At 40.9% G+C, this 27,162-nt stretch overlaps 1 protein-coding gene across 4 annotated transcripts in view; it reads right to left on the minus strand.

The window, feature by feature from the left end:
* The window catches only part of ANKRD17 (ankyrin repeat domain 17), a 98,406-nt gene that overhangs the window by 2,994 nt on the left and 68,250 nt on the right, over positions 1-27,162 (minus strand). For 3 of the 4 annotated variants that reach the window (XM_075501324.1, XM_075501327.1, XM_075501326.1), the window contains 18 exons: positions 22,155-22,303; positions 20,310-20,421; positions 19,982-20,127; positions 17,790-17,932; positions 16,803-17,016; positions 15,569-15,744; positions 14,563-14,725; positions 13,686-13,781; positions 12,339-12,455; positions 11,347-11,518; positions 10,012-10,459; positions 9,471-9,626; positions 9,093-9,242; positions 6,926-8,574; positions 4,897-5,094; positions 3,541-3,789; positions 1,439-1,614; positions 928-1,092 (listed from right to left, as the gene is read on the minus strand). In XM_075501324.1, the coding sequence (XP_075357439.1) occupies positions 928-1,092; positions 1,439-1,614; positions 3,541-3,789; positions 4,897-5,094; positions 6,926-8,574; positions 9,093-9,242; positions 9,471-9,626; positions 10,012-10,459; positions 11,347-11,518; positions 12,339-12,455; positions 13,686-13,781; positions 14,563-14,725; positions 15,569-15,744; positions 16,803-17,016; positions 17,790-17,932; positions 19,982-20,127; positions 20,310-20,421; positions 22,155-22,303 (4,679 nt within the window). The remainder of the gene's footprint in view (positions 1-927; positions 1,093-1,438; positions 1,615-3,540; positions 3,790-4,896; positions 5,095-6,925; positions 8,575-9,092; positions 9,243-9,470; positions 9,627-10,011; positions 10,460-11,346; positions 11,519-12,338; positions 12,456-13,685; positions 13,782-14,562; positions 14,726-15,568; positions 15,745-16,802; positions 17,017-17,789; positions 17,933-19,981; positions 20,128-20,309; positions 20,422-22,154; positions 22,304-27,162) is intronic. The other variant, XM_075501325.1, reaches the window with a different exon arrangement.

The following is a 27,162-nucleotide window of genomic DNA, read 5'->3' on the forward strand; positions in this document are numbered from 1 at the left end:
TTGCAGCTGGGATGATTCCCAAGCAAATTAAGTCCAGAAATATCTTTATTTAATAACAGTGTAACAGAGCTCACTGTATAATTAAAAATAAACATAGGATATAATATAACACGAGCTATTGATGATCCATTATAATATTAGTTGCTGGCCGAGCATGAACAAGAGATTTTGGGGAACGTAATCCCTGTACCTAAATTATACTTAGTGGACAAGCCTATAACCCAGGCAAGATCAGAGCAGCGGACAGAAGAGCTACCTACTCCCTTCCTAAGTGAACTCCTAACACAGTGAAGACATCGTACCTTTCACTGCCTAGCAACGATCCTTCAGACCTAATGCCGTTTTCCCTTTTTGGGAAGGGAAGCTTACATAACAGCAAATAACCGGCTTTTCTCACAAAAGCAAATTGATTTTGTTTTCCCAAGTGCAGAACTGCACAGACAGAAATCATGATAATTTTGAGTTAAATATACAGTGTAAAACTATCTTTTCCATCCGGACTTGCCTACAACACATCATCAAAAAAGCTGATCTGCAGTAATTAACCAGGTGTCTACTTTGATTAAATAGGCAGCTTCTCTGAGCTCAGCTGGAAGCAAGCTTCCCTATTCTCAAGCACCAGTATGTTCACAGAAGTAACTACAGCACACTCCTTTAAACTGCATTCACTTAGTGATGCTGATTTTTTCTCAGGACAACTTAAGCTTATTTTTGGAAAGATGACTAATGTTTAGCAGTTGTCAGTAAGCACGTACAGCACTCGGTGCTGTAGCGAGCACGGGGGCTGTGTCACCTCCAGTGAGACACCAGCAAAAAAGAAGCAGCACTACACTGTATTCTCATACTTTGTAACAGCTAGGATCTTAACTTCACCACACTGTTTCTTAAGTTACAACAAAATTGCGAATAGAAAAATTGAAAAATTACCGTCTGAGGCCCGTTATTTTCTGTGGAATTTGAAACCATCTTGATCAGTGAGTTCCAAGATGGGTCAGCAGCATGAGGCCCATTAAATATAGGGCCTCCAGTACCATCTGCGATGGGGGCTACAGGAGGAATCATTGCATTCCCATACACAGAAAAAGGCATACCCTTAGGGGGAAGAGAAAACAAGAGTCAGTACGTATTCATAAACACTGCTACTACTGCACACACAGACTGACAAAAGGGGATTCGTGTTAAAGAAATTCTCTGTCTTAAAGCAGTAATGAAACGCCTGATTTTAAGAAAAACCTCTCTCTGCATATATTTATTACATCATGGACAAGTTATTTTTTATTAGATCTAGGCTTTTGCGATACTGTGAGGGCTAGTTAGCCTTTTAGCTTACGCACGCTCATCTGCACAGTGAACGATACCTCCGTGTTGTTCATCTGCCTCACGCACCGGCAGGGAACTTGAGCGGTACCGCGCGTATCAGGTCCAAGAAGGTGATTACCCCGACTTTTGGGAAGTCCATGTATCCTGCAGGAACGGGCTGATGGAATGTACCGGAAGGCGTTACGATTCCCGTGCTGTCTCGCTCCATGGCCTGGTGCGAGAACACCCCTGGATCAGACATGGGCCTGTGGATCATGTGGCTCCCCATTCCGCTGTGACACCAGTCCACTTTATCTAACAACACAGAAGAGACAGCAACAACATTATACGTGACGCCCGCTAATCGGCCATTTTCCAGCCTAAATGTTTGCACACTGTAACGTTCCTACAAGTGGCATTTGCTCAGCTTGCAGTCCCTATACATCTACCTGCATTAAAACTCAGGTGTATGTGGGATGGAGAGCATCAGAAATGGCACCTGCACATGGAGTTACTCCACGGCAGCAACCCTGAGCCAGTACAAGGAGTTTTGAACAGTTACACATGCAACCAAAGCATCACCTCTGCCACTTTCCTTCGTTTGAAAGGGAAAGCAGGCATTTGCGCTAACTCTTCTTCCTCCAAAAACCAAAATTCCTTGTGCTTTTGGTGCTGTGCAAGAGGTATGTACGCTATGAAGGCTATTTGCTCCACTTCATTACCATTCTTTCATGAATTATTTCATTAACTAAGAGACAGAGAAGTACTTTTGAAAAGCAAAACCAGAAAATGACCAGCTGGAGACGTGTGCTCAAGTTCTAATTACATTAATTCATTAGAGGCAGCTTGGTACTGTTACTGCAGTTCAAACCTCAGACATCCACAAAGCCAATTTTTCAAAATAAAACATAAGGAAATTATATTTGGAAGGGTGGAGAAGGAATACAGAAACGTTTCTGAAGCCATCCTAATACTCATCAAGAGAAGAGCCAATCCCATTCCGAACTGAAAATCAAAACGTTGAAGTAATTGAACCAAGTAGAAAGAAAGCAGCATTCTGAAAGCAGAAAGACATAAAGGGCAAGTTTTACACCTAGACAAAGCAAATGAAAATATCCAATTTCTAAAGCCTTAATGATGAATAGCCTCTCACCACCAAGATGGGGAAGAGACCATTAGTGAAGTAAAAGAAGGTTCAGATACGTCCTATCTATTTTGTATATGGGGTAAACAACCCAGGACAGTATACTCATCGCATGCAAAGCATGTGCACAGTCACTCTGTTAAAGCCTTAAGCTGTTTGGACTCCTTAGTCAAGCACTGGAACAGGTTGTTGAGAGAGGCTGAGCAGTTTCCAGCCTTGGAGGTTTTCAAGAGCACATTGGATAAAGCCCTGAGCAACCCAGTTCGACCTCATTGCAAATCTCTTTTTGTGCAGGAGCTTGACATGACCTCCAGAGGTCCCATCCAACACCATCTCATGATTTCCTCCCCTTCATTCCAAGCAAAAAAAAACCCCAAAAAACCAACCCAAACAAAAACTAACAAACAAAAACCCCCAAACCACCACACAAATAAAAAAGCAACCCCCCAAAAATTCAGCAGTCTCCTGTAAATTGCATCCAAGGCTCCTGAAGTGTTTGCCGAGAAAAGCTGTCCCATCAGTAACTTACGTTTTGAATGAATTCCAAAATATTGAATTATAAGTGACTACAGGAGAGCCAAGAGCCTTGCATTAGTAAAATGCAAACAGCATGGCTGGGAAGAACAAAGAAAACTCAAACTCATAAAAACATAAATTGCACTATGCTCAGCACAAAAAGCTCCACTTTGGCTATGAATCCAAGTTAAGACTTAACTCCTATTGTACAAAATCATCTCTTTATCAATACACAGTTATCTTGAGGTATCTTCATTTCCCCTCTTCCTAATCAAATGATCCTCACTCAGTTCACCCCTGTAAACCCTGTGGTTTTATTTCCCCTGTTATTTCTTGCTTTGAGTAACAAATCTTCACAGCCAGGGTGTTTCAGAACCCCTGAGCTTTTCTGAGACCTTGTTAAAACACAATTAAGTCCACAGGAGGGCAAACAGAAGTCCCTGCTCCAACTCCTTCGGAAAGCGCACTCCTACATTTTGAGGCACTCACTTCTGCATCGTCCTTCAGCTCCAAAGGCAAGTTACAAAAACACAATGTTGTGGTCAATCACAAGCACCGGGACATCTATTAACACTACGTACCTTGACTGCCACCTATACCTTCGAAGGACCAGATCCCACTATGTCCCACTGGAGCAGCTAAGTTGCTCCCAATAACAGACGGAGTGGAAGTTCCAGTTTGTCTAATACGTGCAGACCGTTCGGTCCCAATCGGAACAGGAACTTTTCTGTCCTGAGAAACGTTACTGGGTTTTTCTGATCCCAAGGACACTGCTGAAGGGGTGGGAGATGGTGCTCTTACTCCAGAAGACACCGACTGAGCAGGAGATTCTGCAAGAAAATCAACAAGAGCACTCAGTAATGGCAGGCAGATCTTCTCAAGTCACCACAAACCTATCCTGTAATGTCAGGCCATACATCAAACAAGTGAAAACGGGCAGTTTGTTAATGCCAGATTCATACAAGAAGCACTTCAGGATTATTTTAACAGTTTTACTTTCAGATTAGACACACATTCTCCACTGGTTTAGCCTCTCACATAAAATGATTATTGTGCCCTGTCAGCTCAGCTACTGGACATACACCACTACCGATCACAACAGACAGTTCAAAATCTTACCTAAGCGTTACTGTGTACCGGCAAGAGAGGACTTGAGGATTATACCCAAAAGAATAGCTGAAATAAACCCATGTTGCTGTTGCCGGGTTGGTTTGGGTTTGTTTGGTGGTGGTGGTTTGTTTGGTTTTGTTTGTTTGTTTGGGTTTTTTGGTTTTGTTTTGTTTTTTAATCCTGATTTGTTCTCTATGGGGGGTTTTTTGTGGGTTTTGTTTGTTACTAGTTTTGCTAGTAAGACAGACTAACTGGTTCCCTGAACAAGCCAGCACTCAACAGTTGATTTGTTTTCTATCCAAAAAACCTCCGCTACATAGCCAAAACTGCAGGGCCCAAACATGGAGGAAGGTACCAGAACTTGCCCTAAGTATTTTCTCCTGGAATATATTACACAGTTCTGTTTTAAGAACATTGGAAAAATTAAGCAATCACCACTGCTGAGCTAGCTTTAGTAAAACATCATTAAATGGTTTACACAGCTCACACTTGGAATATTACCTTCACAAATCAAAAACACAACCTTTTCCTTGCAAGACGACTAAAAGTATGCCATATACGTTAGCAGGCCAAAGTTAATTGCAGCAAGAATAAGGAACTCCGCAATAGCATGACCTTAGCTTTTAAAAACACCACACTGGAGATCAGAACTTGCACAAGAAAATTTTATCTCAAAATCTGTGACTGCATTAAGGTTTGAAACGCATCTGCAAACCTGAAGTTAAAAATGAACACAACTAGAAAAGCCTACCGAAAACAGGCAGTGCATGAGGCCGCTTTATTTGTACAATAGCTTCTGAATTAGTTTCCCACTGACTAGAACTCACCATTTGATGCTGATGAACATGGAGGCAATAAACTAAGTGGGGAAAAATGCTGTCTGTTAAAATTAGCAGCTGCAGGTGCTCCGCCAAGAGGTGTCCCAGGCGCGTATATCTGACCTCCCGAAAGGTTTGAGGCAAAATTACCCAGGTGTGTAGAAGAAGGTGTTACAGAAGCATAGGGGGAATCCATACTGACAATACCTATGAGAGAAATTGGCACAAATGACTCCCAGTACTGCAAGATCTCTGCGAGGAGGTCGCCCATATCACGGAAATAACAAACAAAGAAGAAAAACTTTTATCCCATCAATTGTTGGGGGGGGAAGGGTGGTGGTACTGTTTTCCAAAGAGAGCTGGGACTCTCAAGCTTCATACTCTGCAAGACTTGACAGTATGTGGCAGTTGTGCTGTATATAAAAATCAAGAACGATTCTTATGTTATCATGCAGGTACCTTGAATGCAAATAAATTAAGGGAATATAATACATGTTCTGGTATCACTGGACATCCAAAAAGTAACCGAGCATTTTATTAACCTGTAATTTAAGTTTTGTAGGTTTATGAATTATGATTTCGTACCAAGAATGCTGGAAATAACACTAAAGATTTGAAGACTTTCTCCATTCATTTTTTTATGTTACAGAACGATGTCTATATCCACCGTGATCAACACTGAAGTGTTTTTTTCTAACCTAGGGATATATTTTCACTGGCTTAGGAAAAATGAGACTTTATTAAGACCAAATGGCACCAGCTAGCCAAGGTATTAAAAACACAAAAATTACTTTCCCCTTAACATTCTCCTCAATAAAGACAAGGAAAAATTAAGTTTCAAAAACTATTAAGGAAGCTTGTTAACACCCAAGTGCTGTGGCACTTGCATCTCTCTCCTACTCATAAAGCACGTGACGCAAGATTTACATTTGTAGTTTTAGCAAGAAAAAAATATCCCTTCACCAGTGACAAGCAGAAGAATAAAGCAGCACAGCACGTGCCTCCTCTGCATCATCCGTTACCAAGATCCAACCTCCATTCTTTGTCAAATTCTTTGGGCTCTCAGGGGCTACGTTCCTTTGAACTAACGTAGCACTCCCTGCCGCTACAGACACCTCCGACTTCACCTGGTGTGCCTGCAGCCTTCCAAAAGAGAAATCGCTGCGATACAGTAGCGCTGCTTTTACTCAGGGACTGACAGGCATACTCAAGGGATACACAGCGTACGAGCGTGCCCACGTCAAAATGCTAAGAAGTACATTCAGTTGACAAAATTCACAGAGGGCGCCTCAAAAGCTACTCAACACCACGATATTCACAAAATATGGATAAATTAGCTGTTCCCTCTCTCGATTCGTAAACAAAGCTACATCAACAACTCGCAGGTCCTACTGAAACAGGCACAGATGGTGCAAACTCTGCGTGTACTTTCTGGAAGCTACAGAACAAGTTCTGTGACAACCCCTTGGCCTCTGTTTCTGCAGAAAGCTAAACATCTCGCTACCAAATTCAGCAAGTCAATGACATTAAGTTTTTTGATCTAATTTAGTAGTTAAGAGAACACACCTCTTACTACAAGTTCACATCAAAACACAGGGTTTTTTTAATCATCCTAATACTTTGAACATGCTGCGTATTCTTCTGCAGCCTCAGGACAAGAAGCAAGTTATCACGAACTAAAATAGTTATTAGCTGGTGGTAGGGAAGGGAGGTGGAAACAACAGTGAAGTGTTTTATTATCTCAGCTATCGCAGAAGAGTAGACTGGAATGGCAAAAAGAATGCCTCAGCTCGACTTCTGTCAAGTTCATGAGCAGCAAAGGTGCTTGACAGGTGGCACTTAAAAGGAAGGTGAACTCAACTCTGCTTACAGAAGCAACCATAAACTATATTACACCACCCTTCGTTGCAGGGCAGACGGTGATTTACTATAAATGACCACAAAAGCTGAGGCAGGAAGTATTACATGTTCAAAATAAAAACATGCAGCAGTTATTATTTAAGTATATTACTAAGGTATGAACTCAAAACAGACTTACCTGAGGGACTTGGAGCTGGCCTCTGTAACGGTGGCCTAAAACCCGGGGCTTTGGAAGTATCAGACTGATGTAACGGATCTGAATTTGGCAAAAATGAAGACTTTCCTGATAGCATAGATTCTGGCGTTGTCTGAGATGAAACGACGGAACCACCCCAGAAGGCATGAGCAGACGTAGGACTGTTTTCGAACAACGTACTAAAGGGCCCGAATGGTAAAGTAGCACTGAAATTGTTACCCATAGGCTTGTTTGCTGGATGGGCTGAATTCTGAGAAGCACTTTGTGTACTTAAGGTAGAAGGAAGCTGCACTGAAGAAGGAACACTGTGGGGCCTTTTGATGTGATTAACGTTGAGGACTGCGACAGAAGAATTTTGCGCAGGAGCTGGATTCTTATGGACACTACCGGTTCCATGGACAGGCGGTCTGATGGCCGGGGTTTCCATCTTAGCTGCAGGTTGAGAAGACCCCATTGATGTCTGCGACATGGGATAGGTCATCGGGGCATTTGTTGGACCTGCCACGGGAGCAGATGAGCTTGTCGCTGCTAAATTTGGAGGCACAACCATTCGCGGATCTGGTGCAGGAACCTGAGGTTGCTGAAGAGGGGGTCTTGCCTCTTGCAGAGGAGCTCCTGGAGGCTGCTGATGAGCAGGGTGCACCGATGAGCTGCCGGTACCAGAATTGGGCTGCCTACTGCTGGTCGAGCTGCTCGTTTCCACTGCTGGCGGACTACCTACTTCTGGATCAGACGAAGGTGCACCTTTATTCGGAGAGGTTGCTGCACAGTCGGAAGGACTGCTTCTGGAAACACCTGCTGGCTGCGCAGGAGGAGAAGGAGATGAGGGAGAAGATGCAGGGTAGTGTTCTTTGGCAGTAGGAATTGGATACGTGGCATTCGTAGGGGCTGTGCTCGTGTTGCTCGCCGTGGTCGTCACCGTGGTCGTTGTGGCGTTTGATGTCTTCACGACCGTGACGAAAAGCTGTCTTCTGACTGAAGGTGAACTTGGACTGCCGTTTGCAGAAGAACCAGGCACAGTAGAAGCCACTGAACTTGTTGTAGCTGTTGGACTAGTTGTCAAAGAACTTGCTGAATTCACCTGAGAACCGCTGCTGTTCTGACTGTTATGGCGAGGCACCATGTGAGGTTTCGGTGAGTTGGTAGCTCTTGCAGGGCTCAACGGCCTAACAGGAAACGGACCCCATGTGGACTGAGCTGGTGGGAAAGTACCTCCAAAGTGTGTCATGGGCAACCGCGGCGGACGGATTTGCTGGAAAGTCTGAGCAGCGAGTAAAGCGTGTGCAAACTGCGGAGGAGGATATGCTAATGGAAGAGAAACTTGGAAACCAGGCCGCACATTATTCACTGGGTTCTTAATGGTTTTGTGAGTGGATGCTGAAGAAATTGCAGGCACGGTGAGCGCGGAGGCAGTCTGAGATGTTGACGAAGCAGCTACAGTGGTCACTTTGATGCCCACGAGAGAACTGTTAGCAGCTGTAGTGGTGGCAGGAGTCGACGACCCTATTTTGGAGTTTGCAGCAGAACTTTTCAAACGGTTCTTTGGAATCAGTTCATCAATTTCCTTATCTGGATCCTTAATCAGAGCATTGATCAACTGCGTGGCCTGTCTTGTTGATTCTGTGCCACCCCTATAAAATGGAAGGAAGGGAAAAGGGAAAGTGCATCTAAAGCATTTACATACATTATAGCGAAGTACCTCCAACATATGATCCAGCCTGCCTTCTGTCATGCTAACACAAGGCAGAAAATTAACTACCTGAAGACTCAGCTTGGCATGTTCTTTTGCTGACAATTATTTAAGAAGCTCAGGTTGAAAACTAACTCCCAAAAAACCCAAATGGTTAAAACGTTTACTTGCCTAAATACACCCACATATTTAGCCATGCCTAAACAAGTCTAAACACAGAATCCTAACGTTTATGCCTCACCTTATCTCACAAGTCTTCTTTCGTACAAATGCAACGGCACCGATTGGCAGTTGTTCTCAGTTTCCCCACCCCATTTGTCTCCCCCGCCACAAAGAACCGACTGTCTCAAAGCGATCCTTTGAGGGACAATGAGGTCAAGCCTCGTCATTTTTCTATACAGACGTGTTCTACAATGAAATAATCCCCACAGGAACGAGCAAATCAAGCACCCTGCTTACCTTATCGTTATTATTCTATCTCCAGTTTTGTCCTTCTGTTTGTCAATGTCTATGTGCGCTCCCGTGCACTCACGTATGGCGTTGATGTTACATCCTCCTCTGCCAATGACTCTGGAAATTACAGTCGATGGAACAGAAACCTTCTTGGATCTATACAAAAAAGAAACAATATTACTGGGAAGCATGGCATGAAGCAGTGGGCACATTGGTCAAAACAATGTTACAATTCATGATTCAACCTATGTAGCAGTAATTTGGTGAAATCTGTCAGGTCTGCTAAGAAGAAGGTCGTTCAGTAACCCCAGAGAGGGCTAGACTAGATAAGACATTCTGAAAAAGGACATCAACAAGGGGGAGTTAGGGGAATGTTTTGCTTACCTTCTCACAACTTCCTTCCATCCTTCTTCCCGTTTCTGACCACGTTTAGGACTAGCAATGGTTAGCTTCCCATTTGGGGAAGAAAGGGGAGAAGGACCAGATTTTGTGCAAGTAGACAAGGAATTACTCGTCACTTCACTAATAACTTCAGACAACCTTTAAAATAAATTAAATTCTGTCATTATGCAGTCAAAAAACAAACAAAATAAGGATGACTTGCACTTTGCCCATTCTCCACACCCCCCCGGCCATTTTTCTCTTTTAGCACAAAAGCACTACGTTATTAAGCTGCTGCTTGAATCGAGATGCTTACATCTCAAAATGCCCCCACAATTCCTTAACTCCAGATCCACGATGATGTTTCTTGCTTCAGAACCTACTACTAAGCTCGAGTTCGTACTGCAACAACATTTATACTCCTTATACGCGAGAGCAAGGACACAACTGGTTTAGGAATGCTAGTCCACAACGACAAGGGCGCAGCGTTCAAACGTAGGGCAACCACCACCTTAAAATGGCATGCACAGTCACAGCAACTTACTTTATGGATGATTTGCCGGTAACTGCTTTCCTCTCATCCTTTGGACAAGTGACAAGAACCGACGGTTGCTTTTTGTTGCTCTGCGTGTTAGTAACGGCTGTGGAAGAATGATTGTCACTTTTGTGGCTGCTGTTGCTATTGCTGCTTTCATCGCTACAGCTGGAAATCCTCATATTGTCACTGTCACCACTTTCACTAGTACTGCTGCTCTTAGATTCACCATTCACTTTTTCTGGTTGGCTATACGAAATTGGGAGTTGATCATCAAATATAATCTGAACGTTATCAGGGGTTACTTTGTTTTTCCTGTTTTTCCTTTTGGAGCTTGTTGTGGTGATGGTATTATTCCTCTTCCCATGGGAACCTGCCAGCGTTGTCCAAGTTGCAGATATACCTATGGTGGTTGTAGTGGTAGCACTAGGAGGCTCCATCGGGACCTGCGGATCATCTGATGGAAGAGTAAAAAAAAAAAAAAAAACAGTACCCATTTAGCTGGCTCGGGGAAGCTTGTGTGGCTTTGTTTTCCAGATCACACCTGTCCTATCAAATGACTCATGAGTCACTTCACAAGACTGCAAGAAACGTGCAGAACCACTAACTATGCGGACATCTGTAAAACTATTATGTGTGTCATACCGTGGAGCCTCTCCCCTTGTTTATGCTAACTTATATAGAATTTCATTCTTTCCTTGGAACAAATGCAGTAGCAATTTAACAAGTGTGAAATTCAATTCGGGCATGGAAAGACAGATGCAAGCAATTAGGGGACATAAACAAGCATATGAAACAACAGAAAACAATTGTCACGTCTTCCCTTTCAGCATATCAGAGTGAGAGAACAATCACTGAAAACCATTTCTCAGTACACCACATGAAACTCACTGCCACAAGATACAGAAGAGCCAGGTTTACATGGATAAGAAGAGATTGATACATTATTTGCAATTTCCATATTGCCAGTTTTTTCAGCTAGTCATTATCATCATTCTGTTTGTAAGCTAAAAAAAGAAAATTGACCTTGCTTTAAGTATTGGGACCTGGAAGAAGAAAAAAACCCAAACAAACAAACAAAAAAAACCAAATAAAAACAAACAAACAAACAAAAACAACAACAAAAAAAACCAAACAGCCAACACCATCCCCAGGGTAAAGTAAACCCATAACTCTCACTGAAGCCATCACGCTAATCTATGGGCTTAATAGAAAAGGTAAGCAAAAGGCAAGCTCAGCAGGTCATAAGAAAGCTTGTATTCAAGTTTTGACAAGAAAAGCAATTTTTAATACTGGGAATAAAATCAAGGCCATGTTTCCACAAAGGAAAATATTTTAAGTCACCTTCAGCTTTTAGCTTCTCTTTCTCCTGAGCAGCTTGAAGTTCAAAATTCTCTTTATTTTTTGCTTCTATTTCTTCTAGTTTCCGTCTTTGTTCTTCTTTTTTCTTCCTCCTTTTCTCCTTTCTTTTCTCTCTTTTGGCAGCCAAAGCCAGTCTCCTGCTTTCTTCCCTTAGCTACAAGTCAAGCACATGGAACAGTATTACAAGATGGCCCATGCGTTTCAGGAAATGCAAATGCCTTCCATTTCCTAGGAAGCTGAACTTGCATTTTAGACTAACATTTTTAGAAAACAGAAGCTAAATTCTCTATGATCCATATTTTTACATATTTACTTCTTCCCAACAGATTGTTCATTCATGTTAACAGAAGGTTAGTGTAGAAACAGAGGACAGACACCAAACAAACTTAAGTCAGAGTTTTCCAAGACGCATTTTCAGGATTCTTTGCGTAACCTCGTGTGTCTCAGCAGTACAGGCCAAACACCACCCATCTCCCTTTCAAAGATTAGAACATGAAATGGTTTCAGCAAGCTTGAATATAAAGCGTGTGCTCATTTGACACTATACTTGTACTTTGATTTTTCCATTAGATTTCTACTACAGTACTGTCGTTTCTAGTAACATTATTAGTATCTTTTTTTAAGACACAAAACAGGGTTTAGACCTAAAATCCACACCAACGTGACTGGAAAATGCCCATCTATCATGCACTTGACAAAGAATTATATTCAGAAATCCTTCTTTGGATACAATATTATTCTAGAAGAAATAATTATATCAGAGTTTCTTGATCCAATTTCTCTGAATGATAGTCAAAGTAAAGTTCAAAGATTACCTGAACAACAAAGTGCTCAGCTCTAGACACTCCAGTTATTGTAATTACACATATTCCTATACTTCAATATGTACTTTCACTGATCTTATAATCTTGAAGGAACATGAAATTGGAATTTTATCAAATAAATATTCACAGCTCCAAACTCTTTCAACTTGCCTTCTCCAAGTCCAGTTCCTCTAAAAGAATGCTTGCATTTTTGTTGGCTTCAGCAGCCTGTCTATCTTTGGCTTGAACAATTGATTCCATACACAGGTGGCACTTCTTCAGCATCTCCTAAAATGATAAAGTACATCAACCCTCTGTTTGAAAACGTAACAATGCACATGTTGGAATGTATGATCGCAAGCTTACACTTGTGATTTACTGTTGCATTACTTGCACAGGAATTTTTTTAAGGGACAACTTAAAATTCCCTCCAGTAAGTTCCTCTTCATGCCCAACCTTGCAAACTGATATTCCAGTCACAGGCATGACATGCAATCAGTAACGTATGTCTCAGTGTGCTATAAACAGTACAAAGACAGTTCATAACCTGTGCCCATTATCAAGACGAAAAACATTTATGAAGTAAAAGGTGAAGGGTCTGAAAGGTGAAGCAACTGCAGAAATAACAATATATCGTAAACCAAGGCTTTTTTTTTTTTAGGCACTTAGGAAATACATGAATATTACAGTATTAAAGTACTATTCAAACCTATATTGGCTTCATAGCAGTGAAAAAGTTTAAATGCATAGGGTGCCTAGCATCATGGAAGCGGACAATTTTCACAGCCACTGGCAATAAAACACATACTGATTTAAACATTAGCACCTCTTCAGCCTCAACATGCTCATCGCGACTTGATGCCCAAAAAGAAGACAACTCAATTGCAGCGCAGTGGATCAGTGAAGAGACGGCAGCATTACGACCATATTTCTGCACCGGTTGCTATTCTCATTTCTCTTAATACAAAATAGTTTTTGCCCTGTTCATCTGGACTGAAGATAAACCAAATGAAACTGAACCTCCACAGAAGAGCAGCAGTCCACTTGATGTGCTATAAGAAACCACTTTACTGTCAATTATGTTTTCTATCTTCTTGCTAGTACAAACTTGTTTTACAAGATTGTGAACCTTCATACTTAAGCTCACACACACTCTTAGAAGTTCATTCTGCTACCTCCACGCCACTGCAAAAGCCATCATAAATTCAGTATGAACTTGCTCAACAGGGAGGAATGCAGAGCAGGCTGAGGTAACGAGTGGGAGAACACTTGAAAATAAGCATGGATAATAAATAACACGACCTTTACTACTATTCTGACAGCACTAAGGTGCACGAAGTTACTGTGGCCACGTGTTCCCATTTTTTTTGCAATGTTTTTTTCTGAAAAATTCCAATGGGACTCCTCATTTGGCTGATATGTGGTGTGCCAGGAAGCTAAAGGCCATTCATAACATTGAGACTAAAGCTGAGCCACAGCACTATTCCTTCTCAAATACTTTCTTTCTTACTATCTTACCTTATCAGTAATTGTTGCTATGTATCTCATGCATTCGGAGTCTGATGGAAACTGGTTTACTTCTTTCACTAGGTAGCGCACCACTTTTACATGACCCTGAAAAAGAAATTTCAAGGACAACATTCTACATCAGGCCAGCTGCTTCTGGTTTGCTAACAAACAGTTTAGTCCAAGCACTCATTGCAAAATATTTATTTTCAACTCCTTGAAATGATGTTCTCAACACTTACTTTTTTGTTTTGAATCTTTATCACCTCCTAAACTAGTGAGGCATGTTTCTTCACATTTAAGGCGGAAGAGAAGGCACGCAATTAGAGTACCCGTTGTCAGGTTGCGCTTACTCCCGCCATACTTACACATATTTCTGCCTTTTATTTTGGTAGTTTTCAAATGCCCAGCTCTGGCACCATAACAGTTGCAGGCTCCTACAGTCATCTGCAATTTTTCAAGTACTGCAGCACTTGAACTACACTCCCTTGCTAACAACAATTATCTCTAGACTCAAATCCGGCTAAACCGCACTTCTTTTGGGCAAAAGTGCTCATCCTCTCTTGCATAAGAAACCAATCCAATTTCCCCCCCGTTCTATCACGTGTTCCCCCTCTCTGCACAAATACACTGCAGTTTTCACCTCTCAACAGATCCATGAGAACCAGCCTCAGTAAAGTGCCTATAAAGCAGATTTCTACCAGAATTTAACACAGATATTATACAGGTGACACACATACCTATTTTTGAAGATTCGATGCCAAGTATTAAAATTAGTTGACATATTTTTAAATATGTAGTTTCTGTCAGCTATGTTCTATTTATAACAACTGTGTAGGGACGATCGAGACAATACTAGCTAAGACCAAAGCTGAACTTCATATTCTACCTTTCGAAAGGCTGCCATAAGGGGTGTTATTTTCCTGTTATCAGCAGCATCCACGTCAGCTCCAGCTTGAACGAGCAGTTGGACAACATCTAGATGCCCTCCGTTTGCTGCCAGCCACAGCGGAGTATTCCCCTTCTTGTTACGCACATCAATGTGAGCTCCTCTACAAAAACAAACACATTCAATCAACACTCTGGACCCGATTTTTGTTTCGTGTATCAACTGGACTGGCAAACTGGACATGCAACACAAGAACAATAGGGTAAAATTCAATACTCGTTTTTACATCAAACATATGCATTCACAGAGTGCTTCAGCTTCCAAAATTGTATTTTTATTTCTTCTGATGCTGTCAAGAGCCTCAACTCAGCCTAAAAACATTTTTAATACTCTAAATCATGCTGTTTGTCAGCTGTCTCTGAAGCTTCTCTTATTACTTCATTAACTCCCATCCATCAGTGCACTGTATTCTTCAATAGCTTACTCAGAACAACTTACGACATTTCAAGTGCAAGCCAACAACCAGTGCGACTGCTTGGAAAACTACATATCCAAAAGCTAATCAGGAAACATAATTACACTGAATGTGCATCATGATCAATATAAAAAAAAAAAGACATCATTAAGATGTACGTTTTGTGTGCACCTTTTGTTGTTTAAGGATTTAACACTACCATCTAAAATGGCTGTGTGTCATGATTATGAGTACCATATATGTAAACTTTACAAGAACTTGTTTTTTGTAACATTCAGGATTCAGTAAGACACAAAAAACTAAATTAGTCCATTTGGGCAAAAGCAAGCACTCTAACACCAAAGAGAACTTCGTTGGATCACTTTTGATAAATGAAAATACATAGTAATGGTCAACTGACACAGAACCTTTCCCCACTTCCTACCCTGTAGTGTATATTGGGAAATACTATTGTGTATTGGGAAAGATTAGTCTAAGTAAGGCCATATTCAAGGTGTTTTTCGCCAAGCAGCACGCTTGCAAATACAGTACCTGCTAATGAGAAGCTCACAGAATTTGTAGTGCCCTTTGTCTGCTGCAATGGTTAAAGCTGTATCTCTTGAGGAAGGTACTGGAGGAGCATTTACATCTGCACCTTTGTCCAGCAAAACTCTGCCCACTTCTGCATATCCACCAGAAGCTGCTTCCATTAACGGTGTGAGACCAGTCTAAGACAAGCAAGCAGGAAAATACAATTAGTTGGTGTGTGTGTGTGTGTGTGTGTTTTACTTGACAGCCAGGATTTATTTCCACTTCCAGCAACAAGTTTCTAGTTCTGGTGTACGGATTCCAATTATTATCCGGCCAATTTTGTAACAGCTTCGCAACATTTTGAAGGTGAGCTCATCTTCAGCCGGCTCAAGAAGGGCTTTCACTGAGCAGCCCAGTGCACAGAGGCCCTCTGCGCTGCGCAGTGCTAAGAGGGATTCAAAGCCCACTGCTGCCAGTTTCTGAAAACTAAGCCAACCAACCTGGAACCTATGAGGATCATCAGCATTAAGTCCCATAAAGTGCCCATGTTATTATACAGATGATGCAAATCACATTTCCTACCTTCATTACAAGATCCTACATAGCGACATCCAGAAAGCACCTGCCTAGGTCAAGGGGACAGGTAACTTCAGCAAGAAGCAAACAGTCCCCGTGCACATCCTTTTGAGCTCCTCTGTGGGAACCATTAAGTACAGTGGAAAAGGAGAAAAGAATGCCACATTTGTAGGAAGTCTCTTTTTTTCCTCCCCCGCAATATTCTAGTTATTCTTCTAGTGAACAGCGTTTCCTCCCATTTAAAGAGTTGGGGTGACCTGACAGACCCTCAAGCACACACATCCCCTTTCAATTGTGCATCACCACTGTGCATATAAGCAGCTGAACAGACCAAAGAGATTAAGCCATGAGCATACCTGGGCCAAGGTTCTAGCTGTTTTTGAATACATCAAAACCTTTTATTTTTATTAAGTTAATGGATTACTATTCTTACGCTTGTAAGCACCTGAAGATGAGTTAAGGCTGCAGAAGGAACACTTGTTTTTTTGATGAACTGTGTAACCACCAAAATACTAGACCGTAAGCGCAGCCATTATTTTTCTTTACAGTAGGGTTCAGTTCAGTTAACTGAACTAGAGAAGTTAACTGGCACAAAAGGCAAGAAAATCAGATAACCACAGAGAAGTGGTGACTTACAAGCATCTCTTTTTGGAGACTTATTCAGCTATTTGCTCCTTACCTTAGCTCTATGTTCCACATTAGCTTTTCTATCAAGCAGCAGGCTAACCACTTCAGTTCTCCCTTGGAAACAAGCCAGAGTCAGGGCTGTATTCCTGTTGGTCTCTATCTGGGCATTTATATCAGAGCCCATGTCCAGTAACAGCTTGACAGCAGCAGTGTGCCCATTCATAGCTGCCAACATTAAGGGAGAAATGCCCAATTTGCTACCAGTTCTGAAAGCAAAAGAAGAAAAACGAAAAAACTGTTTAAATCATAACCCCATTTCTGAAATGACTTTAACAAAACTAGTGAAGGCAGAGTACTTATCCAAGACCGAAAAAGTCAGTTACACAGCAACTATTACTGAAACTACAAGAGTTTCTCACAGTAGCATTGCTTAGGAAAAATGTTTCTGTTTAGAGATACTACGCATGTTACCTTTTACTTGCTGTAAATTTAAACGCATCTCTTATAAGGAGCGTAACTTTTGCTCGGACCTTTCGTTTGCCTTGTGCAGTGCACGGCTGAGCTATTTTCTACCTCCCAACGGATGTCACAGCATTACATACATGCACACACACACAGAAACAGCTTTCATTAAACTACACAGGGAAAACAAAGGGTTAACACACACACACACACACACACACACACACACACACTTTCTTCACGTAACCCAGAACTAATTTCAATCCAGCAGGCCAACCAGAGCAAAAAGAAAGATTTCTATCTTTGCCAAAGACGAATGATCGTATGACATAGGAAAGAAGCTAACAAAACACAGAGGGAGATGGAAGTTAAAAGAGCATTAGGAAAGCACAGTCAAAACCTTTCGTTTCTAACTTAAGAGGAAAGCAGCCTACTACAAATTAAACAATACATTGGTTGTGATTATGTAAGAATAGTAATATTTTGCTCCACGTAGATGTCAAGAAATCCTTCTGGAAAGAGTAAGAACTCAGAACGCTACAAATACCGTGAGAGAAGGGGTGAAAAGGGAACTTGCCTGGAATTTATTTCTGCCCCAGCATTTAGCAGAATCTTGATTATGTTCACGTAGCCACCAGAAGCGGCGAGGCTTAAAGGTGTGTAATCAGAAACATTCCTGTGCTCTTTGTTTGCCCCTCGAGCTAGCAGCAACTCCACCACCTGCAGTGTTTTAAGAAATAACATCTGGTTTTCTCCCAAACTTGCAAATCTATCCAGGGCAAATGTTTTTGAAGCCTAAATAAACCGTTGACATCTTCCAACAGTAAGAAAGCGATTTTACTCAGTCGCTTCCCTATACTCCTCACCTCCATGAACAGATCAGGCTGCGACTATGTTCCCAAAGCCACTGTAAAACCTCCTTTAAAAATCAATCATCATTACTCATTAGCATGCTTAAACCATTCATACCAAATTGTATAACCTAGCGAGAAAAAACTGAGATCTTTTAATGATTACTTCAGCCATCTTTAAAGACTGCCAAAACCAGAGATTCAGTTTGAATACAGTATACGAAGTATGCTTGCTTTTTGTCCTCTCCCATTTTAATGCTCAGTTCACTATCAAGTTAAAAACTCATCCTCAAACCGAAGCTCCGGAGCAAACAAGAAAGCAGTTGCATGCTTTTATCTTATCTTCTCTATTCACACCACTACATCCAACAGTGTGTAGATTGTACACAGAAATCTCATGCAAGAGCCATTAGAAAAATTAACATTTGCATCCCTTGCTGGTTTTCTCTGTATCTTAACAAAAATAACACAAGTACTTCTTGCATTATTCCTTCCTTAGATTCATTTACAACCAAAAAACTTCACAGCTCCCCATATTCTACATGAAGCTTACATTCTGTAATGAAGTTTCTGCTGAAGACTTGACAAGGAACTTAAACTGTCTAGCAACATGAAATCAAAATGAACACTGAGGTGAAAACCTACTGTGTCATCTCCAGTGCAATGTTTAATTTGCTCCACTTCAACCTTTTAAGCGTAAAACATGTTTAGATTGGAGCTGCACAACTGAAGCCAAGGGCTTTTCAGAGTATCTTCCCTTGAAATCGCAGGACGAACACACTGCCAAATAGAAGAATTGGGGCGGGAGGGCATCCTGACACCATCTCTACTGCCCAAAGCCCAGTGTTTTCCCATCTTCCTTCCCATTAAAAAAAAAATAATTATCAAAGAAAACATGATGCATTCCTCCAAGAACCACTGTTTGAGAAACACAGATCAAGCAAACCTCTAAAAAGGTAAGCATAAATTCACCTTTGCTGTACGAGGTTGCTGGCCACAAAGGCTGCTATGAGAGACTTACTAAAAAGCAGGCCTTGCCCTTCACCAGAGAGCACGCGATTGTCGTCGCAGCTAATGCCCCCAACGCCTGAGATCTTCCAGCTGGCACTAAAAACAGGCCAGCAGAGCTACAAGTTTTCAATTTATCTAGGGAAGTAATCACCTTTTAAATGCCACAGTATCACTGTTAAGACAACCTGGGGAAGTGGGATAGGTGTCTCCAGCCTCATTACTTTCCAGATGGCCACAGACAGAGGAAGGTGATCCTGCACCAGAATATATAGCTTCCACTGGGGCTTTTGCAATCCAAATAGTAGAAGCATTAACAGAATTATACACCTAAGATTTGTAACAACCACTAGAAAAAAAAAATCAAAATGCAGATTTCATAATCAAGTCACCAAATACACAATTTCAAATAATGTTAAAAAAACCTTCCCCTGTGGTTACTTTTGATCAATCATTTGAAAAATGTTTTTTTGCCAGAGACACTGGAGTCATCTGCAGTCCTCCAATATCCTATGGCCTATACAGAATCCATTAGAAAACCCTCTTGGCTCATATAGGGAGCTGATTCATGTCTAACTCCAGCTTCTCCACAAGAACACTCATCGCATTCACTTTGATATCTACATCTAATTATGCTGGTAAAAGCCCCATAATGAGCCACTAATGATTACAGTCATGAGCAGTCTGCACAGCACTGGTCCAGCTTATAAAAATAGAAAAAGCTATTTATATCAGACATGCAGCAATATATAACTTGGAATATGTGAAGCTCTTTGCATCTTTTTAAAAAACACCATCCTGAACCAGAACGGTGAATTAAGTTACTGTAACTTATCTGGAAGACTGCTTTAGTATACCGACACAGTACATCATCTACACACTGCTTTTGAAGACTTAAGCTTTACTTCACCTCTTGTCTCCCTCCTGAACAAGCCAAAGACAAGGGAGTGTCCTTGGTTCTCTCAGACTGGGCTTCAATATCAGCTCCATTATCCAGCAAGATTTCAACAACGCCCACGTGGCCGGCTGTAGCAGCCAAAATAAGCGGAGTAAAGCCTGAAATGAAAAAGGATGTTTGAAGAGTCCACATTCATAGCTTAAGTTTAAGTGATGTAAGTTAAACCACCAGAAAAGCAAGCCTAAAAGCTTCACATAAAGACTGTGCTTATTGCGTATTTATTTAGCGTGACACATCAGAAAACCAGAGAGGGTCTGTACTGCCGTAGTGAGATACCTACCTTTCTTGTCCCTGTGTTCAATATTAGCTCCTCTCTCTAACAGTGTTTGTACTAGTTCTTCGTGGCCACCAGCACAAGCAAGTGTCAATGCTGTGTCATGATTACTCTCAGTCTAAAAGAAACAGACACCATATACACAACAAGATAAATATTTCCTTTTTAAAGTACAACTTCCCATATTAGCCCAAGTACAACTATATCTGTGACAGAATAAAAAGCTTTTATAAGCTTAGGATATGTCTACTGAATACCTGTTATCTTTTGTGTTCAAGTTCATAAAAGGATTCTACTTCTCACGTCAGCTCTGTTGAGAGGTTTGGGAATAACTCCTGACAAGAACTGAGATTTCATTGTGCTTTGTGAACTAGATCGACTTCTTTGCCACTGCTTGACTGTGACCTTTAAGATGGTATAATGAAGATAAGAATTCTATCTTTAATTCTTAACCCTCTGGTTAAACCAAAGGGGGAAAAATTCCCCATCTCGCCACTACTGTTGCTGAAGCCCCTGAACAGCAGAAATCGGCTACAGCGAGTCCACAAGTCACGGTAATCAAAAAGAACAAAACAACTGAAAATATACAGAAGTCTTTGAGCTCACGCTCTGCTTTTAAATTTTTCCCTTTAGAGCACTCATACACTGTCTCCAAGTGAGCATTTCTAGTGGTAGATAGCTCTCGGTAGCAGCACGGAGCCCTTATCAACCTTGATTCTGCCTATTAAACACTCACAATGAAGCAACGTGCATTTAATTTCTCAGTGTTGCCAGCGCCCACGTAAATGACTACCATCCTATTTGAAAGAGCAACTGAGGAACTCAGAGGATTACTGGCACTGTTAGTTACAGCACAGGGACTGACTAAAACGACACCTCTCTCTTCTTGAGCAACAACTAACACCAAAACAACAAAGCCACCCAAAACCCACCAACACACATGCATTTCTTAGCTACTGTGAGAACTTAATTTTACTTTACTCTATTATAACCCAGGGTAGCTGGCAACTTATAACGTTCATCTGCACTGGTGTCTACCAGCTAGCGACAAGGCCAGTCAGGTTGTGGCAAGAGCTCCTGGACACGGTCACAGCAGAAACCAAGCCAAGCGCCACGAGCAGCTGAAGTAGCCAAGACTGGTTTTCCAGAGGTTTCTCTCCCTTTCACCACAACAATCTCATGCCTTTCCTCCTCTCCACACTGCCCACATCTTAGCCATGTTACGTATAGTCTAGAACTATGCATATGCTAGTTAGCATCTCTCTCTCATATGCTAACTAGCATATGCATGCTTTTTTTTTGATGGCCAGCTAGATGCAACTCAACATCAAGTAGCCCTTTTTAAAATTACTTTCAATACAGAAATGCCTTTAGTGGAAATGACAGCTTGAGTTATTTCCTTGTTAAAAAAACGTACAGAAATTATTGAGTTTCAATACTTTCATATTTCTGTCAAGCTGGGTGATCATTGGCCAACAACTTCAAGCACAACTCGAAAAAAAAAACGTGTGCAACATTTTAAGCCTTATTTTTGTCTTAGCATATCAGGCCAGAACAACATTTAATTTCTGTCAGAAGACAACTTCGCTGTTTCTCATAATCACTCCGACAACAAAGAAATAAGGAATATAAGCGTTCAGTCATTAAAAGACCTTCTCTTTTGTTCAGCGAGAGCACAGAAAGTGGGTTGCAGGTCTCCAGGGAGTTGTACAGGCTTTCTAAAAGCAGCAAATCAAGTCTCTAGAACCCAATTCATTACACAACAGAGCTGTTTACTCTCATTGAATTATTCAGGATGCAGAAGCAAAATAGCTTCACGCGTCTGTGCTGCAGTGACAATTGCTGGCTCACCTGTGCATCGATATCTATAGCAGGGTAGATTGGTAGCATGGCTGAAGGAGAAATGATAGGACTCGGAGTAGGCGTCTGAGGTTGGGAGACAGAAGTTGCAATGCTGTGGGTAGGAGTGTTTGACATTGCAGATGCTCTTCCACTCACTGCTGTTGAACAGAATAATTACACTTAGTAAAAGCAAAACACTTCACTTCAAATGTTTCATGTGACAATAAATGGACAGTGGGACAGAACTCCCACCGACAGACAGAACTCCCTAAAAACTTTATTTTCCACAAATACATATTTACTACACATTTAACCCAATCTTTGAACCTTTAACTCTTTGAATTTAACAACTAGGAAAAGGTTAACTGTATTAGATCAAAGAAACAGGTGAGTATCAGATTAGCATGTTTTCTAGAAGCCCACCACAAAAAAAAAAATTTTTTTTTTTTTTAAAACCACAGACCTTTCCTACAGCAAGTCAGCCATTATTTGGACCAGGAGTTCCATACCTTTAGAAGCAGGACTGCAGAACAAGTCCAATCACTGGGTATCTATGCGATTTTTCTTAAAACAGTTTAAAGATTCTCATATACAAGTCCGTCCAACCTTCAACACCCACCACCTCAGCCCCCATAAACATAACGAAAAAGCAACAGTGCTAGTGTCAGGATGCTCACGTGGCAGAATTTGTTGCAACCAGAGAAGCGGAAGCTTCCTAACAGCCATTTTGCGGAAACTTTGGTCAAGGTTGTTAGGATAAGCAAAAGGTAATACCATTTTACAGTTGATGACAGTGTATCGACATGACACAAAATAGCACCGACTGCCACACTTCCCTGAAACTAATTTAATACATACAATGTTTAAAAGTATAGAGCAAATTTGAATCTAAAACAACCTTTGGGGAAAAACTCCCATTTTCCTACTTCTTGTTTTTTTCCTTAAAAGAACTCCATGTTTTCCTCCCTGACTTTCCCCCAGTATTTTTACAGGTCTTTATCAGGTGTGATCAGCAAAGGAGGAAGTAAAGTACTGTACGCTTCTCCTGTCAAGTTGACAAAAGCACCTTCAACTGCAAAAGAAAGAAGTGCAGTTTCCACATATTGTCAGGGTTCATCTAGTACACACCACTGAGTAACCTTATAGAACATCCAAATAATGCCCCTTAATCCCCAACTTCTCAAGTCCTGTTCATTTTTCAAACAGGTTAAATAGTCAGCCATGTCCCTAACTGCCAGCCATCGATAATTAGCTCCTATATTTAATTTCAAGTGGTAAGTTTTTCAACAGATCCCACAGAAATTGTATCCTAACGTGCCAATTTGCGTACTCCCTCCTCTGCAAGGCAGCCATGTTTTTCATCCATTACTAATTTGATTTCTGGACTTCCTATACCAAATCCTAGCAAAGAAGCTAATAAATGTCACTGAAAGAAACAAAGAACCCCCAACTTATAACATAAAAAGCATGATTAACCTTATAGTTTAGAGTAAATCAAGATTCAAACTCCCTTGATCTTTATATTAGAGTGCCTTTTGAAAACTTTTCTCATCTTATGAGACAAATCACACTAGGTATGGATTTAAAGAAACACACAGAAGCTAAGCCAAAATATTCTGACATCAGGTCAAAAACTATGGCCTAAGGGAGTTCTGTACAGAGGAGAACTAAGCAAAGATGATAACGAAATATCGTTCAGTGGAGCATCTAATTTAAACTCATCTAATTTACAGTCAGAATAAGGAATGAGAGATATACCCTAAAAACACAACTTCAAATTGGTTTCAGACAGAAGGATAAGAAGTTGTCAGTTTCAGCTCCTGCTCTCCTCTTTACATATTTGGTCAGAACAAGTAATTTTGAAAAACTAGCAAATTTACCTTCTTTCTATAAGTTCAAAGAGGACACTGAAGCAGCATAAAACAGTAATGGAGTTATAAAGGATCAGGATTCTTGACTCTCACATCTAGTCCAAAAGAACCCAATAAAGATGGTAAAATGGACCGGAAACTAACCAAATATGCTTAACTCGGATGATATAAAAGCACGATCATCAAATAATCCACACATGAAAAAAGTTAACCCTGCTACAGTCACACATGTATTTTAAACAGTTGCTAAGAATTACTGCTGTAGTCCCAATACAGGGGCTGGAGAGCATCTACCATATTACAGGAGGCACCATTAAAGTTCTTAGACTTAAAAAAAACTCAAACCAAACGAAACAAAACACCCCCACCAAACAAAGGAGAAAAAAAATCAAGATAGTTAGGAAGGTCTCAATTCAGGTCAAGTCTATTTGTTATACCAATGGTGTTGCAGGAGGGGAACAAACCAACAAAAACGAGAGACATGTTTAAAAGCCAATACCCCTCTTTCCACAAGGACGAAAACCTTTATTGTACAACCCATATATAAATGTTTTTATGAATGCTAGCAGAGGAGAAGATGCATGTTGACTTAGAGTTCTCATATTAAATATACTTCAAGTGTGCTTCAGCAATATTTCAAGGACAAATATAGTTCATATTCCTACAGCACATTTCACTGAAACAAGATATTAATTTTTATGGGTAATGACTTAGACTAGATTTCTACATCACCTGTGCAGAGTTCAAATTTGTAATGAACACACCAAGGGCAATGAAGAGAATCTTTACGGTGTCCGAACAAAAATATTAAAAGTTTTCAGTAAGCCAAAAGGTTTTCACAAGTCTTGAGCAGTGAAAAGAGTAACCAACTAGCTTGATCATCAAATCTAGATGCCCTGACAGTCAAAGGTTTATCTTTCCCCTCTGCCCCTCCATCTACTCTCATGGACCAGTGGCAAAAGTTAACTGAAAGTCTGTACTTCAACATTAAAACATCATTACTTCATGCCTGGGATAATAAAGTCTTCAAAGCTAGTTCACTATTAGAATATTTTAGTATATACATGCCTTGGTACGGAACCAGCTACCAGCCTTAGTCCCGTTACAAAACAAGGTCAAGCTTCTTTGTCAGAATACATCTCTCCAAACACTATTTGACTACTCTAGTCAAAGTCTTTTACATTTGTTTGGTTATTAGACCACCAGTTTTGTGCTCACTGATATTAGGAGCATAGCTGCTCTTCATATTGATTTCCTTCTGGACACCTCAACTTTCTCTTAGCTTAAGTTACAAAAAGTACAGCCTCACAGCTGCTACCTTCTCCCCCATGCCCACCATCGGCCTCACCATCCTGAAGAAGCATTTGCCTTACAAATGCAGCCCTAGTACCAGGGGAGGAAAGAAAACAGCCAAGCGGACAAATTAAAAAGCCTGGAAACTAACACAAGATACTTAACATTTGAGCCAACAGGATTTTTTCCTCACTGACCTACATGTCCTAAATCAAAAAGCATGTCTAGAAAAAAGCCTGACATTTTGAAAAGGAACATGGGGCTGTTCACGCCGTTTAAGTTAGCTGCTTCCTTCAATACTTCGCATATTCACTAAGTGCTAGATGTTACAGAAACCAAGCACCTTTATAACCCCATTTCATCTTTATGTTGACCATGAAGTTTCTTACTAGTGTCGCCCGATTGTGGACGCAGCATTGTTTTTATGCATTTATTCCCATCTCCTGTAATGTCAACAGTAGATCTATGAAACAACTGTTTCACATTACACTGCAATAAGCCAAGATGAGGGACTGAAAAATAAAAATGTTACAAGAAATAGATTAGATACCTCAGCTTTTTCCAACTCATTTCAAGCCAACTGGCTTGTCCCACATCAGCTTCTTCTCCTCTGCCCCCAATTTCTCTGTAGTATCTTAAGTTATTAAAAGCTATGTTCCTGCCACACATGCTTAAAATCAATACAGAACACTTCAGATGCATAACATGCCTGCAATTACAAGAGTCAAAGTTATGTTCTGAATTCAAATACCAACACACAGCATTGCCTCTGTGCCCTAACAGCTCCATGGAGGGAGCCCGAAAACCACACCGCTCCTGTAGTCTTGACGACTATTAGTTACAGTCTGAAGGGTGGACTGTCACAGGCTCAGTCCCCCAGAAAACCAGCTGCCTAGCAATAGATGGCAGTCTCTTAATATTGCAAGGACAAAGGTCTGAACGCATTTACCATCCGTTTGCAAGAACAGCGTAACCATTGCCAGCAACCAACTGTAGTTACACCAGTGCGTAAAAGCTTGCATCCTCAGTTTTCTGCAGCTCCTGCTCAAGTCACAAGTGGGACAGAACCTCCTGATTTTGCTCTGATGCTGGCACTCTACAGTTATTTTTTCAGTATTGAGTTTCTGTGCAGAACTTACAGTTAATGCATATTCTCTCTTATGTATTAATTTAGACGGTTACAGTTAAAACTGACTCATCCTACAAGGTAGCTCCCAGGAATTAATCTTATCAAGTGCTTCAAGATTTCTCAAGTTCTTTGTGAGGCTCTGTTACTGGACATAATCCTTTGAGTACTTACTACTATAAAAAAGTTTGCTATTAAAAACAGGGGTATGGTTTTTTTCTTTATATCCTTAACACACCATTTAACATATGCAATGTTTTCATTCAAGAGTTACATAACTAACACTAAAAAATACTTCCATTCACTAGCCTCACAGCAAGCAAAGAACTTGTCCGACATCTGAAGCTGAAGAGCGAACCTTTTGCTTGTCACCAATTCCAGCAGGATCAGAAAGGAGCCTGAAGTTAAAACTGAAAGTTTCTTTACTACTTTTTCAACTTATCCTATTTCTTCCTATAAAAAAAGCCCAAGCCCCTTCACTTGGCACATTCTCTCACTGTGTTTCCAGGCAAATTATGTAGAGCTCTGGTAACACCAATTAGCTTCTCTAATAGCAAGGAATCCTACTTCGAAGCCCCAGGGCTGATCTAGCAACAACACTTGACTTCTACAGCAATACCCATGTCTTATACTCGCCTCCAACAAATACCAGCATTTGCACACCTGGCCTTGTTTTAAACAAGTTCTTAAAATGGGAAAATTAAACTGATTGTTTGCAACTGATTAA

The sequence above is a fragment of the Mycteria americana genome, chromosome 4 (genome assembly GCF_035582795.1).
Source record: "Mycteria americana isolate JAX WOST 10 ecotype Jacksonville Zoo and Gardens chromosome 4, USCA_MyAme_1.0, whole genome shotgun sequence".
In the NCBI taxonomy this organism is placed as follows: Eukaryota; Metazoa; Chordata; class Aves; order Ciconiiformes; family Ciconiidae; genus Mycteria; species Mycteria americana.